This window comes from Diabrotica undecimpunctata, chromosome 6 (genome assembly GCF_040954645.1).
Source record: "Diabrotica undecimpunctata isolate CICGRU chromosome 6, icDiaUnde3, whole genome shotgun sequence".
NCBI classification, from domain to species: Eukaryota; Metazoa; Arthropoda; class Insecta; order Coleoptera; family Chrysomelidae; genus Diabrotica; species Diabrotica undecimpunctata.
The window spans coordinates 106,830,182-106,844,350 of NC_092808.1; the positions used below are offsets into that span (position 1 = coordinate 106,830,182).

Here is a 14,169-nt window from a genome sequence, read left to right on the forward strand (position 1 = left end):
AGCATTATGTTGGTCGATCATCATCATCATCAACCTGTATGCGTCCACTGCTGGACATAGGTTTCCCTCACCTCTTTCCAACTGTCTCTGTCTTGTGCGGCTTGCATCCAGTTATTGCTAACACTTCAGGTCCTCAGTCCTGAGAAACAAGAGCAAAAACAACAATTAAAAAGAAAATCTTAAGAACAACAGAGATGAAAACACAGGGAGATAGCAGGTAAAATTTTAAGAGACATAATCCATATACACAAATCAGAGACATGTAAAGTACATGATATCGTCAAATGGGGACGCCAAAGACGACAATGGAGCCAACACATTAACAAAATGGAAAGAGAGAGACTTGGCCGAATAGTAAGAGATGGGAAATCAAAAGGTAAAACAACACAAGGCAGACCTCCTAAAAGATGGAGCGATAGCTGGCAGCCATCATCGCAAATACTGTTAAATCAGACCGGAAACAACAGGCCTTGGGGCCTAACATACGAAGAAAAAGTCTAATTTTCTCTGGAATGATTCATAAAAACTTAAAAGCATAACTGTATGCTTGGCGGACAAAATAGTGGCATTTTTCCAGTCGTACACTGCAAAGTTTTAGATCTTTTCGAAATTAAAATATAGCTGTGTTGATATAATTACTATTTTAACGGGAATAAACCACAATAAAAGGTTAAAATAAGTTTATTGACGTTTCAATTTCCAATTCGGAAATCGTTCTCAAAATACAAACAATAATCTAAATTAATAATAAATATTAAATCCCATTAAAATAGTAAATATTTTTAAATGCCACAAGAAAATAGCTTCAGAACAATATTAAAAAGCTGTTTTGATATTAGGAACATTATAGGCATTCTGACATTATAGGCTGTTATTTCTTTGGCTCCTCAGGTCTGTGGCGCACCCAGGGGGGGGGGGGTTAACCCCCCCCCCCCCCCGGGGCATATAACATAAAAAATATATAAAGAAAAGTAGGAAAATGAAACTTGTCTTTCACACACATAATACAAAAAATCCAAAACGCTAATTGAACAATTAAATTACCACTTTAAATATGTAGAACACAATACTTATTGTATAAATACACAATAATTAATAATAGTTTTCATTATATTTAAATATAGATACCTAATATTAGGCTTATGAAAAAGTAGACAGAATGAGTCTGTTGCGAGTAGCATGCGCCTACAGGACTGTATCTGTGGCGGCCTTGTGGACTATCACGGGTTGTGTTCCTCTTCATGTGTTAGCAGTAGAAAAGAGACATTTCTACGAGAGAAGAGAGCATTTGACAACAGCTATAAAAAAAAAGAAGAAAGGAAATATGGCAAGAAGAGTGAAACAACAAGGAAGATGTTGCCCAGTGGACCGAGATGCTGATTCCGAGCCTAAGGGACTGAGTAGATTGTCTGTTTTAGGACGTATCTTTATAGGTTCAGAAAGACAGATAGAGATAAATGCCTATACTGCGAATATTCCAACATTGTTACTCTCACAATGCTGGAGTGTAATATATGTACAGTGGAGATAAACAGAATGTATAAAGAAATAGGTATGAACCCTGTGACTGTAAGAGAGATGATCGTGAAGATGACGGAAAGTACGGAGGGATGGAATGGTGTTCACAATTACATCCGAGCAGTCATTAAAAAGAAAGAAGAAGAAGAGAAACACCAACAGACAGTGCTGTCAACCTGACAGGGCCAACGACAGAAATAAGATCTAATTACCATTTTAATGGAAATAAGTCACAATTGAAGGTTAAAATAAGTTTATTGACGTTTGAATTTTTGATATTTGATCTTGCACTGATAGCTTATGTATACTCCAACAATTAATAGAAAAAATAATAGCGGTTGGTACCGAAGTATATCTAGCCTTCATCGACCTAGAAAAGCCGTTTGATACAGTTACAAGACTTAAATTGTGGCAAGCTTTACAACAACTCGGCATTAGTCCATACCTTTTAGGAATAATCAGAGAAGTATACAGGGATAACACTACTTATCTAAAAATCGGAAATAGACTATTAGAGCCAATAAAAGTAAACCATGGACCATTAGAGCAAACCATGGTTGACTCAGTTCTTTGTTATGGCTCTGAAGTATGGATAATTAATGCAGACCTGAAGAGAAGATTGTTGGCAGTTGAAATGGATTATTTGAGAAGTGCTAAAACATCAAGGCAGGAAAGGAAGACCAACGAATCTATAAGAAATAACATGAATTCTACAGAAACGGTCATTGACAGAATAGAAAGAAGAAGTTCAAAATGGTTTGGACACCTATTGAAAATGCCTGACGAATGTTGGCCCCAAAAACTTCACAAATGGAAGTCCCCTGGAAAAAGAAAAAGAGGTAGACGTCGACGCTCATGGAATGAAGGAATTAGAAGAGCGATGGAATCGAGAGGTTTGGAGGAGAAGCATGCCTTGGACAGGAGGATTGGCGGAGGAGAACGAGAATACGGCGATAGCCGTCTCCAAAATGTATTGTATTTACAAGTTGGATTAATCTCAAACGTCAATAAACTTATTTTAACCTTCAATTGTGGCTTATTCCCTTTAAAATAGTAATTACTTTAAAATGCCACAAGAAAATAGCTTCAGAACAATAAATAAGATCTAGATAAGAGAAGGAAGTGTTCTAAAAATGTCGTCAGCCTTACAGCGGCCACCCCCACTTTCGGGAGTACGGTACGTGCGACAGTCAACTGCGCACAACTAAGAGAGGGTGGTTTTAGTTGGTAGGCAGGATAATAGATACCTGAATCTTTACCACTGCTATCTTTAGTACTTTAAATTAAACTAAAACCAAATTTTAGGGACTCAAAATGGAGGTAGCATAAAAAAATTTCAAAACCCCTCCTCAAACAAATTCTGGGTGCGCCACTGCCTCAGGTTAATAGTCTGCAGACTATAAGAAACAATATATGTTGAGGTCAAATACAAATAAACTTATTATTAGTCTTCATTTCAGATTCTTACCCTTCCGGTTAAATTAACAAAATAATTATAATTACCTGACTATTACATGCTCGGTTTGTCTTAAGTGAAACAATTAAAGTGCAAGCTGCTATTTTCTTTACTGTAAAATGATCATTATTCTGTATGTTATCGCATTCTAATTCGAAAAGCGTTCTGTTAAACCCATTAACAGAAGCACACGGTTGGTTAAGTAGAAACTCTAGATGCGTCTTGTTTTGATATGTCACTAATGACTTTTTTACTGGAACATATATGCAACCTAAAAATAAGAAACTAATAATTAATGTAACAATATCAATTTTAATTTAAAGTAATGTAATAACATGAAAATTTGACAACATAATCACTAACTCCATGAGTTTATATTCTTAGCTCCACTTGTTGAGTAGTAGTCCTAGGTTCTTTTGTATAATCTGAATTTTTTTTAGTGCATAATTCTTCCAGTCTACCGTCCATTTGGTGATATTGCTCAATCTTGTAATACAATTTTGTTATATGCGAATATTCTATATTCCCATCAATCATTGCAAGTCTCTTGGTTCAGTCACACTAAAAGCCATAACCATAAATATAGAATATATTATAAACCTTTCGCTTAATACGTTATAATTGGACTTGCCATCATCATTTCCGTGCCGGTGTAGTTTCCAAGAAGGAGGGGTTCTGAATTGAGTAGGGGCTCTTCAGTACTTCTTGGAACACACTCGGAGGGGGGTAGTTCTCAACCTCAACACGGCGCGTCCCAATGGCTGATAGGGAACGCCATACAGATATGTGGGACAGGTGTGAATAAGGCTTTGTCAAATAAACACCCGCGGATCAACTGAAAGCATGGTACAGGGCAGCAGCTATGCCATTACAGGATCGGAGCGGTAGAAAAAAATCTCTTTACCGGTCTGATACTGAATAATCACAAGCGGTAAGTATGATTTAACCAGTTGTGATACTGCAAAGTAATCGAACGATTACCGGTAAAAGTAATCCCCCATTTGTTGGTCAACAGCTACGGGTGGAAGAACTGACATGTGGTAGGGCACTTCATTGCCTTGGAGCTGAGAAATTGACTCCAACGGCGGAAGAACTAAATTAGCCAACGGCATTGAGATGTGGAAAGCCACGGAATGACTACCACATTTAAGATCCATAAGGATATCCCCAGGACACCACAATGGTTGAAAATCCAAAACAAACGGCCCTCACTCAGTCCCGGGCACCCCTTAAGTGGGGGAGAGGATGCTAAGAATCCCCCGGTCAGCCAATAATGTCCCAAAAGTTAAAAGGATCGGTACATGGAACATTCGAAGCATGTACCAAGCAGGCAAAGCAGCAAATACTAGCTTTCAAGAAATGACTTGCCTGAACATAGATATTTTAGGATACAGTGAAGTTCGATGGCCAAATACTGGAATAAGAATTATAGATGAACACCATATCTATTATTCTGAAGACGACACAACAAGAAACAGAAATGACGTAGCGATAATAATAAAAAGACAGCAAGCTAAAGGAGTAATAGGATTTACGCCCATATCAGACACAGTTGTGCTATTGAAAATTAACTCAAGTCCCTCTAATATAAACATCATTCAGGTCTACGCACCGATATCAGAATCCACCGAAGAAGAAATAGAAAATTTCTATCAGACTCTCTAAAAATGACCAAAAAACATGAACTTATTATTATTACGGACGATTTCAATGTCAGGTACAGTCGAGAATGTCGTGGGGTCATATGGTCTTGGTATAAGAAACGAAAGAGGAGAAAGACTAATCCAATTCTGCCAAGAGGCGGATATAATTGTAACGAATACACTTTTTAAATTACATCCAAGAAGACTTTATACATCATAAGAATCATCACAATCATAAGAAACCAAATTGATTTTATCAACATAAACAAAAGATTTAGAAATTCTATCACCTCAACAAAAAACATATACAGGCGCAGATGTCTTCTCAGATCATAGTCTATTGGTTGCAAATATCAACATACGACTCAAAATAATTCATAAGAAAATGAGGCCCAAGATACATATAAGACTACTAAAAGAAAATGACACCCAGAAAAAAAGTAAAAACAGAAATTAATAAGAATTTTGCGAAAATAGTTGGTGGTGAAAACAGTGGAACGAAATGAAGACATCTATTACTACAATTTTTCATGAATATCTAAAATCAAAAAGAGACAAGAAGCAAGAATGGATGACAGATAAAATATTGCAGATGATGGAAAAGCGAAGAAAATTAAAAGGTAGAAATGACAACGAATACAAAAAGTTGCATAAAACTATACTAAAGGAGATAAAAGGAGCAAAAGAAGCATGGCTGACGGAGAAAGGTATGGAAGTTGAAACACTACAACGCAAACATGACGATTTCCATATGCACAAAAAAATTAAAGAGGTACAGGATGTCAGAAAACAACGCAATACAGGCATAGTTGTAGACATTGAAGGCCAAATTTTGCCAAATGCAGTACGAAATCCGACTGAAATAAACAATCCCTACGGCCCAGAAATAACAAACGAAGAAGTAATTATGTATGGCCATTAAGCGGATTAAAGATGGGAAATCACCAGGACCTGATGAGGTGCATGGTGAAATTTTAGAAGCTATTAGAGGCACACCAAATCACAGCTCATACGAAGCTATTCAACAACATCTACGAGACTGGTTACTTACCAAAAGACTGGCTACTATCAATATTCATTCCTAAAAAAGCCAACGCTAGAAAATGTGAAGAACATAGATTAATTAGTTTGATGAGTCATGTACTTAAAGTACTGCTTATTATAATTCACTCGCGCATATACACCAAATTAGAAGAACACCTGAGTGAAGTTCAATTTGGATTCAGAGCAGGACTCGGAACGAGGGAAGCACTTTTTAGTTTGCAAGTTCTAATACAGAGAGCCAGGGATGTCAACTGTGATGTGTATGCATGTTTCATTGATTTCGAGAAGGCATTTGATAAAGTCCCACATGGGAAACTAATCTATATCCTAAAAACATCAGGACTCGATGGTAAGGATATAAGACTGATCTCAAACATATCTCCAACAAAAAGCAACAGTACGATTAAAAAATGAACTGTTCGAGATCTTCACATTCGAAAAAGGTGTTAGACAGGGTTGCATATTGTCACCGGCATTATTTAACATATACTCTGAAAACATCCTTAGAAAGGCCTTCGATGAATCATAAGATGGGATTGCTGTAAATGGCCAACTTATAAACAACATTAGATATGCAGACGATACAGTGTTGCTGTCAGATAGTGTGCAGGGGCTCCAAAGGATGATGGATAACGTTGTAGAAGCATGTAACGAATACGGCCTAAAACTAAATTGTAAGAAGACAAAAATAATGATCATTAGTAAGGCATAAACGCCCAAATTACAATTAACGATATACCGTTAGAAAGAGTGGAAAACATATGCTATTTGGGCTGCAATATTAAGGATACTTGGGATCACAGCTACGAAATAAAAACTCGTATTGAAAAAGCCAGAAGCTCTTTTAACAGCCTTAGGAAGATTCTCTGTAACTTATCTTTAAGTATCAATGTACGTATAAGAATTCTTAGATGTTACGTCTTTAGTGTCTTCCTCTATGGAGTAGATAGCTGGAATACACCACACAAGTAACATAACTATTCTCCAGAGGCTAAGAAAAGACAAAGAAATTATTAACACCATAAAAATAGAAAATTGGCTTACTTCGGCCACATCATGCGTAATGATAAATAACGACTTCTACAGTTGATTCTACAGGGCAAGATTGAGGGTAAGAAAGGCCCTCGACGTAGACGTATATCCTGGCTGGCCAATCTTAGGAAGTGGACTGGTCTAACGTCAACTGATCTATCTCGAGCTGCTGTGAATAGAATAAGATGGGTCAATGTGGTAACCAACATCTCTAGAAGATAGACACATTTAGAAGAAGATCATCATTTCCAAAGTACGAGTATTTTACTCCTGGATACATGCCTCGTAAGGTCCTTGCAACAATGGCGAACTGATATTCTCATCATCCAATGGATTTCCCAGACTTGATTATGTCGTGTATCCATCTTACTCTTGATCTTCCTTATTTTCTTTTGCTTGTCCTCAGTTTAATGATAATAACCTTTTAATATTTTGGATTTGTGTTATTGTGTGAAACGGCCTTTTAAGGTTGACTCTAACTTGTACAATGCTTTAAATGCAGGTTTATCCGTAAATTTACCTATTGTCTGACTAGTTTCTATATTTCCTTCCCGAGTTGTATTTGCTTTACAACTTTATGAATTGCCATTATTTTTATTTTGATATCTTCAGAGTTAGTCCAAGTTTTTGACTTAACTTTTTGAAGATGCTGACCATTTCTTTCAGATCATTTATATCTTTAATAGCAATATTATCTCAGTTTAAAGTTTCTCAATTTTGGAAATAGCAAGTGTCGTCTAATGCATCTATTTATTTGAATCGGTCGGTGTCGACAAATAGGTCAATAGTTATAGGCAAATATGATCTTATACATATCTTTAATGACATTAATTTATCACTAGTTATTCAGCTTTTTTTTTGCACATGTTAGGTTAGGCGAACGATTAATTCGCTATGAAGGGAAACCAGAGCATGTTTCCGCTGTATCGAACGCTTTTAAAAAATCTATAAATGGCATAATAAAATGTTATCTAAATCCTTTTTGATAATAGTGTTTAAAATTTGTCTAATATAGAGGATATTAATTTCATTTCATAATTTTCTTCATAATACCATTGAGGAAAATAAGAAGAGAATAAGAAGGAAACGAAATATAGATCTGCGTTATATTAAAGTTTCCAAGTAGCCGATCTGCCCCGTTCTTTAGCATTAAATATAAGGTATAAGTTATGTTCATCCGTCTACTAGTGATGGGCTAAACTGTGTTTCTGCAATCACTGTTCTTTTCTTTTTTTATTTGGCACTGGTGGCATTTGTAAAATGTATGAGAATAAAAATTATTGAATATCGATGCAAATACGACTCGATTACACAAACTAAATCAACTGAATTTCTAAATAACCTTTTCATATTCTTCAAATATTTGTTTACGTACTAATATTACACTAATCATATTTCCCCAATTGCGATATAAAATATTATCTTTGCCTTTGCATTACTCATTAGAAAGAGAGTTCACAATACCGCCCATGCGCCGACTACCTCTATCTCGTTCCTTGTTATCTTGTTAAACGTCTCTAATTTCACAACTTTGCGACTGAGACGAGAACGTGATATATCACATTTTGGCGATCAAGAACTACAGACATGTAGAATAAGACCGTAATCACAGTCACAATATATTTTGTTGTTATTCACAGGTCGTGATATTTTCTAATCACAGCTGTTAAATCACAGGGTAGTGATATTTAGTCTACCTCTACCGTCCACTCAACATGGCTATGTCCGTTATTATTTGTTTTATATATCCATCGAGTGTGGTGGCTATTAAAGTCACCAAGATCGCCGGCTGAGTATGAGTGCGGTTCAATAACATGGTGGCAGGGGCGGGGCAAGTAGTATCAGGGGTTTCTAAGTGAGTGCAGCTTCACCTATTTTAACAGTCAAAATTTTATAATAGATTTTACATATGTAGCTACACTATGTATGTTGCGCCTAGTAGGTAGTATTCTGCCTCTATGATAAAACTGATCTTCTTTCTTAGCATGGGTATCTGTATGAGTCCTACCTTAATTTCTGTTAGTAGTTAAGTCAATAGTAGTTAGTCGATACTCTGTTAGTAGTTTTTGTAGTAATTGCCATTCTGGCTAATGCCTTCTGTTATTCTGGCAAACTCGAATTTTTAGTCTTAGATTTTTTGATATAGGGATCTAAGAACAGCCTTTGGATCGTAGATGCATTGTGCTTGAATGTATATGTTTCCAGGATATCGCAATGACTATCTGCTGCCTGATATTGTATTTCCTTTAGCGTTACCAGAGTGCATAACTAGGAAGCTAACTAACTTTACGCCTAAATAAGTATATATGAAAGCAGAATGGGACATTACGGATATAAAAGAAATGCGAGAAATCATATGGACGAGCTACACGTAAGGAAACAACTTTTTACGGTTAACTATTTTTTTACAAGAAATCTTAGGTAAAGTGGGCATTGATAGATCCCCACGATGACGGTAACAACAAAAACAAGATAGATTACATCCTGCCAACAAAAAATGTATTATTAAAGATTGTGTTTTTTTTTTCGATAGATAAAGATAATCGATTTTCTATAGGTAACAAATCATAGACTGGTCCGAGCAAGGAAAAGCATCAACAGCCGATTTGAAACGAAAAATACTGTCACAAAATATCTAAACTGCGACAACATCACAAGAAAAACAATAACACAAAGAACAAATTGAGGACATGAAATCCTCAAACAATTAAAAATAAAAAATATTAACTCACAACCAACAATCAGTAAACGTAAAATAAAAAAGTTTAAAAGCGTGATACATAGTTAAATATTCAAGCGTTGGAGATGTCCCGCCCGTCGCTTTACCGATCCAAATTCTAATCACTGACTAAACTATCAATAGCCAAAACTTTAATGTCTGAACATGTTCGAATAGATAGTCAATTATTATTATTATCGGGTTGCAAATACTACAAATGGGCCAGCTTACAAATGTTTAGGACCCTATGTTTGTCCGTAATAAATTTTTTAGAAGCTCATTCTTCAAAAAAATTATCACTGAACAATAATTTGACAATATGGCTACTTTACAAACAATTATAATTTTTGTAGAACCCAATTTCTTTGCCGGTTCAATTTGGACTTAAATTTAGAATATAAAATGAATATCATAAAAGTTATACTCACTATTTTCCTTACAAGATTTATTGTCACCACAAATATCAAATAAATAATTTGTACCGGCTACATTAACAGTTAAAGAACTTTTTTCCGTTTTTGTGAAGTCATAGCTAAAAATAAGGAAAAATATTTTTATACGTATGTAAACTAAGTAAAATTAATATAGTAATTCATAATTAGAACGTTTTAATTAATCAACGTAACTATATATTTATCCATAGGATATAAAATATGTCAACGTAAGAAATTGGTAACTATAGGACTGTAACAATTTAAATTATCTAACTGGCTCGCCGTCCCAGCTAGCGCTACCTAGGAAGCATATTGCAGCATTTGATTTCGATATTTTTTCTTCAACTTAAACCTTTTTTATTTAGTCATATTGAATATTTTTCCCTAACGTTACCTCTCATGTTGGAATATTATCATTTATCATCATCCTTCTAAGATGACCTGTGCCCCTTTTTGCCAATTAATGAAACCTTATTAACACCAGAACAGTTAACGTTTGTGCTGGAATATTTGAGAATTGTGTTGTTGGTTCATTTTTTAGCTGGTAATTTGACTAGGGACATGTATTTTGAAATTACTCGAAGCCCCAGAATTAAACATTGACGTAATAGAAAATGATACCGATACCCTGAAGATTACCTAATATTACAACAGGATGGATTTCATCATTTCTTGAATGGAATATTTCCTACTCATTGGATTGGAAGAAAGGATTAGTCGCACGCTCCCTCTCCCCAATCCCATGATTCATGCCCTTTAGATTACTATTTATTAGGGTATTCAAAAACTAGTTTAAAAGTTCAAAAAGTTTCCTTAAATATTATAAAAACTATCGAAAACATCTACCAAAACAACAAAATGGAAGTCAGAATAGATCGACAACTTAATGGACAATAGAACTTATAGAAATAGGCAGCGGAATAAGACAAGAAGATTCATTGGGCCCCATGCTCTTCAATTTGATGATGGATGAAATCATCAAAAGCGTTAACAAAAGAAGAGGATACAGAATGGGAAACAAAGAAATAAAAATACTCTGTTACGCAGACGACGCAATATTGATAGCCCAAGATGAAGGTAGTCTACAAAGACTGGTCCACCGATTTAACATAAGAGCAAAAGAATTTAATATGACAATCTCATCTCAGAAAACTAAAACAATAATAGTCAGCAATAGACGACAGGATGCCTTAATGACACTATATGGCGGAACCGACACATTAATACTGAGATGAAGTCAAGAATCTATAAAGCCAGTGTAAGACCAAACATGACATATGCCTCAGAAACAAGACCCGACACAGCCACAATGCAAAGGCTACTGGAAACGGCAGAGATGAAAGACTGAGAAGAATTACAGGAAATATGCTCAGAGATCGAAAGAGAAGTGAAGACATTAGCAGAAAATGTAACAGTGTATAAATGAATGGACACAAAATAGAAAAAAAGAATGGAATAAACACATAAGCAGAATGGAGGGGACCCGAATCGTCAAAATAGCAAGAGATATGTCACCAATCGTCAGAAGAAGTATCGGACGACCGCGCAAAAGATGGAGGGACAACCTTCAATAGAGGTATTAATCCGCCAATAAACAAGCACAATTGCTTATAAAGAGAAAAAGATTCAAGTAAAATATATACTCCTCAATTACGTTATTTAGAAGAGTTACGTCAATGTATTATTTATTATCGAATGTTATCCGGTACGTGAAATTCCAAAGGTCTCTCCTTTTAGTTTTGGCCTGTATAATAAATAAATATATTTATCAAAATATAAGTTACCTTTATCTATTTGTTTTTTTAAGTTAATCATTTTTTGTTTCTGAAAAGAAAGCATTTTTTAAGGTACTGTGGATAAATCGAATATTTACTTATAAAATAATTCTTGTTAAATTTATTGTATTCCTTTTGGTGAATTGTTGGCTGTATTTTAAAGACCTGTTTTTAATAACAAAGAATAACTTACAGTGAGGACAGATCAAGTAGCTCAAGCTGTTGTTGACTAGGAGGCTGGTAGATGTTCATAATACCATAGTTTCACCTGATACCGTACGCAGAAAATTACGCTAACAAAATTTATCATCTTATGTACATGTTACAAACCCTTTACTGGACGCAGCTCATCCAAGACAACGCTTGGAATTCACAATCTGATGCACATACAAGGTTGTTAAATTATTAAGTTCATACATTTTTTTTTTTTTTAATTTTTGATTCATTGTAAATTATGACTAAATTGTTGAAATTAGCTTTCAGATCATAATTTAGAACAGTTCTTTTTCTCATCGCAAGTTGACACTTGCACAATTCCTTTAAAATTACCCTCTCAGTTATAGTGTCCCACTTCATATTTTCATCATTTAAATTTTATTGGTGAGAGTATAGAAGATGTCCTCCATGGAATAAAAATCGACGAGTCTGTATTTTCTTTACAAAAATTGTGTCCTTTAACAAAATATATCTGTTTCGTTTTTAATGTGGCATCCTGTTTATTAATTTTCATTTCATTTGGTAATTTTATATATTATAGTGCCAAATTATGCAATACTTACATGAAACCTGAATTAATTGGATCTTTAAACATACAACTGTGCGTAGAATTGGGACATGCATATTTACTTCTCCATATAAACTCCAAACTGCAGTTTGTTTTGGATCTTAATTTAATATCACTCTAAAATCAAAAAATAATATATATATATATATATATATATATATATATATATATATATATATATATATATATATATACAGTACGTTAAGCTTTGGATTAGATTTTGTACAGTATTGCCTCGTACTAGGTAATTGTAATTCCCGATCTCCTCAGACACTGCGACAGAAATCAGAAAATCATTGAATGAAAATTTGGTCCATGTAATGTGTTAAATGAAAGGGAAGGATATAGCGAATATATTAAGATAGAAAATACAAAGAAGACGACTACCAAAAGGGCACTACACAGTATCGTATTATTAAAGAACGTATAGCGACATACAGGCTATCATAGGGCACTATAGATAAAAATAGATTTACTACAAGACAAATTTTGACTTAAGATTTAAAGAAGGCCCCTAGCTGAGTACAAAATAAACAACTGATCGAATCCTAACATGCTAGATAGTAAATGGAAGGGAATATAACGAATATATTAAGATTAAAAAAGAACAAACAAGGCGACCACCAAAAGAGCATTACACAGCATCTTCGTTATTAATGAACATATAGCGAGATGCGAGATATCACATGACACTATGGATGATAATAGACTCACTATATGGTAAATTTATCTAGTCCACTATATTTCAGTCTACTATAAATTTTTTCCTCAAGAACGACTAGAGTGTAATAATTCAGTCGCTGTGAATAAATTGTCACAAGTAATTAGAAACAATTCGAACTTTTGGGTGGAGGTCGGCGTGGGGGTTAGCGTGAGGATTGGCGGGTGGAGCGCACGATATTTTTTTATGAGCGGCCCCGATGTCGAAGGTAACCGTATGATGTCATCTCTTGACAAATTAATTCATTCATTAATACCCTTGTCTCCAGATTAATACGCCTTCGCGATGATGCAAGTAGACCAGCTGAGCTCTCTAGTTTAAAACAAGCTCTCATCCAAAACGGTTACCACGAAAATCACACCAATAGGTGAATCCACAGATATCAATCACTGTCACTGACAAAATCTACAAAATTCTTAAATCAAGAGGAATAAAGACAATATTTACCCATCAAACAAAAACTTTGCCCTCTTGTCCTATCAATCAAAGACAACATTCCACATGAACAACACGGAGGTTATGAAATTCCTTGTGCAGACAAGGATTTTAAAAACTCCAAAACCATAGCCCCCATCCGCTTCTATAAACCAAGAATTATCCGAGAGGCCATAGAAATCGAGCCAACCCGCGCATCAATCCCCACGTTAACCCTCACGCCAATCCCCACGCCAACCATGTCACCATCGATAGTATAAATGAACCGTCCTCTGTTCCCAGTAGCAGTAATGCATTGTTTAGGGATCAGTGTAGTAGTGTCTGGGGGCTCGGGAGACTCAAGAAGATATCAAAAAGGATGTCGAAAGTTCGGTACAATGATAATCGACGCGATTCAACCTGGAAGACTGTTGAGTAAATTGTACTAACCGCGAAAATCTTTCGGAACATATATATATATATATATATATATATATATATATATATATATATATATATATATATATATATATATATATATATATATATATATATAATAAAGACCCTTTTTGATATTTTGGTAGGTATCGTAAAAAAAGTCAAATAAGCCAGCTGAGAAGTGTATAGTC

The 14,169-nt window shown here is 35.0% G+C and overlaps 1 protein-coding gene across 1 annotated transcript in view; it reads right to left on the reverse strand.

Annotated features, from left to right (window-relative positions):
- Lerp (lysosomal enzyme receptor protein) overlaps positions 1-14,169 on the reverse strand; it is a 199,799-nt gene that overhangs the window by 70,542 nt on the left and 115,088 nt on the right. The window contains exons 11-13 of the mRNA XM_072535074.1: positions 12,401-12,522; positions 9,841-9,944; positions 3,022-3,245 (exon numbers count right to left, since the gene is read on the reverse strand). Of these exons, the coding sequence (XP_072391175.1) occupies positions 3,022-3,245; positions 9,841-9,944; positions 12,401-12,522 (450 nt within the window). The remainder of the gene's footprint in view (positions 1-3,021; positions 3,246-9,840; positions 9,945-12,400; positions 12,523-14,169) is intronic.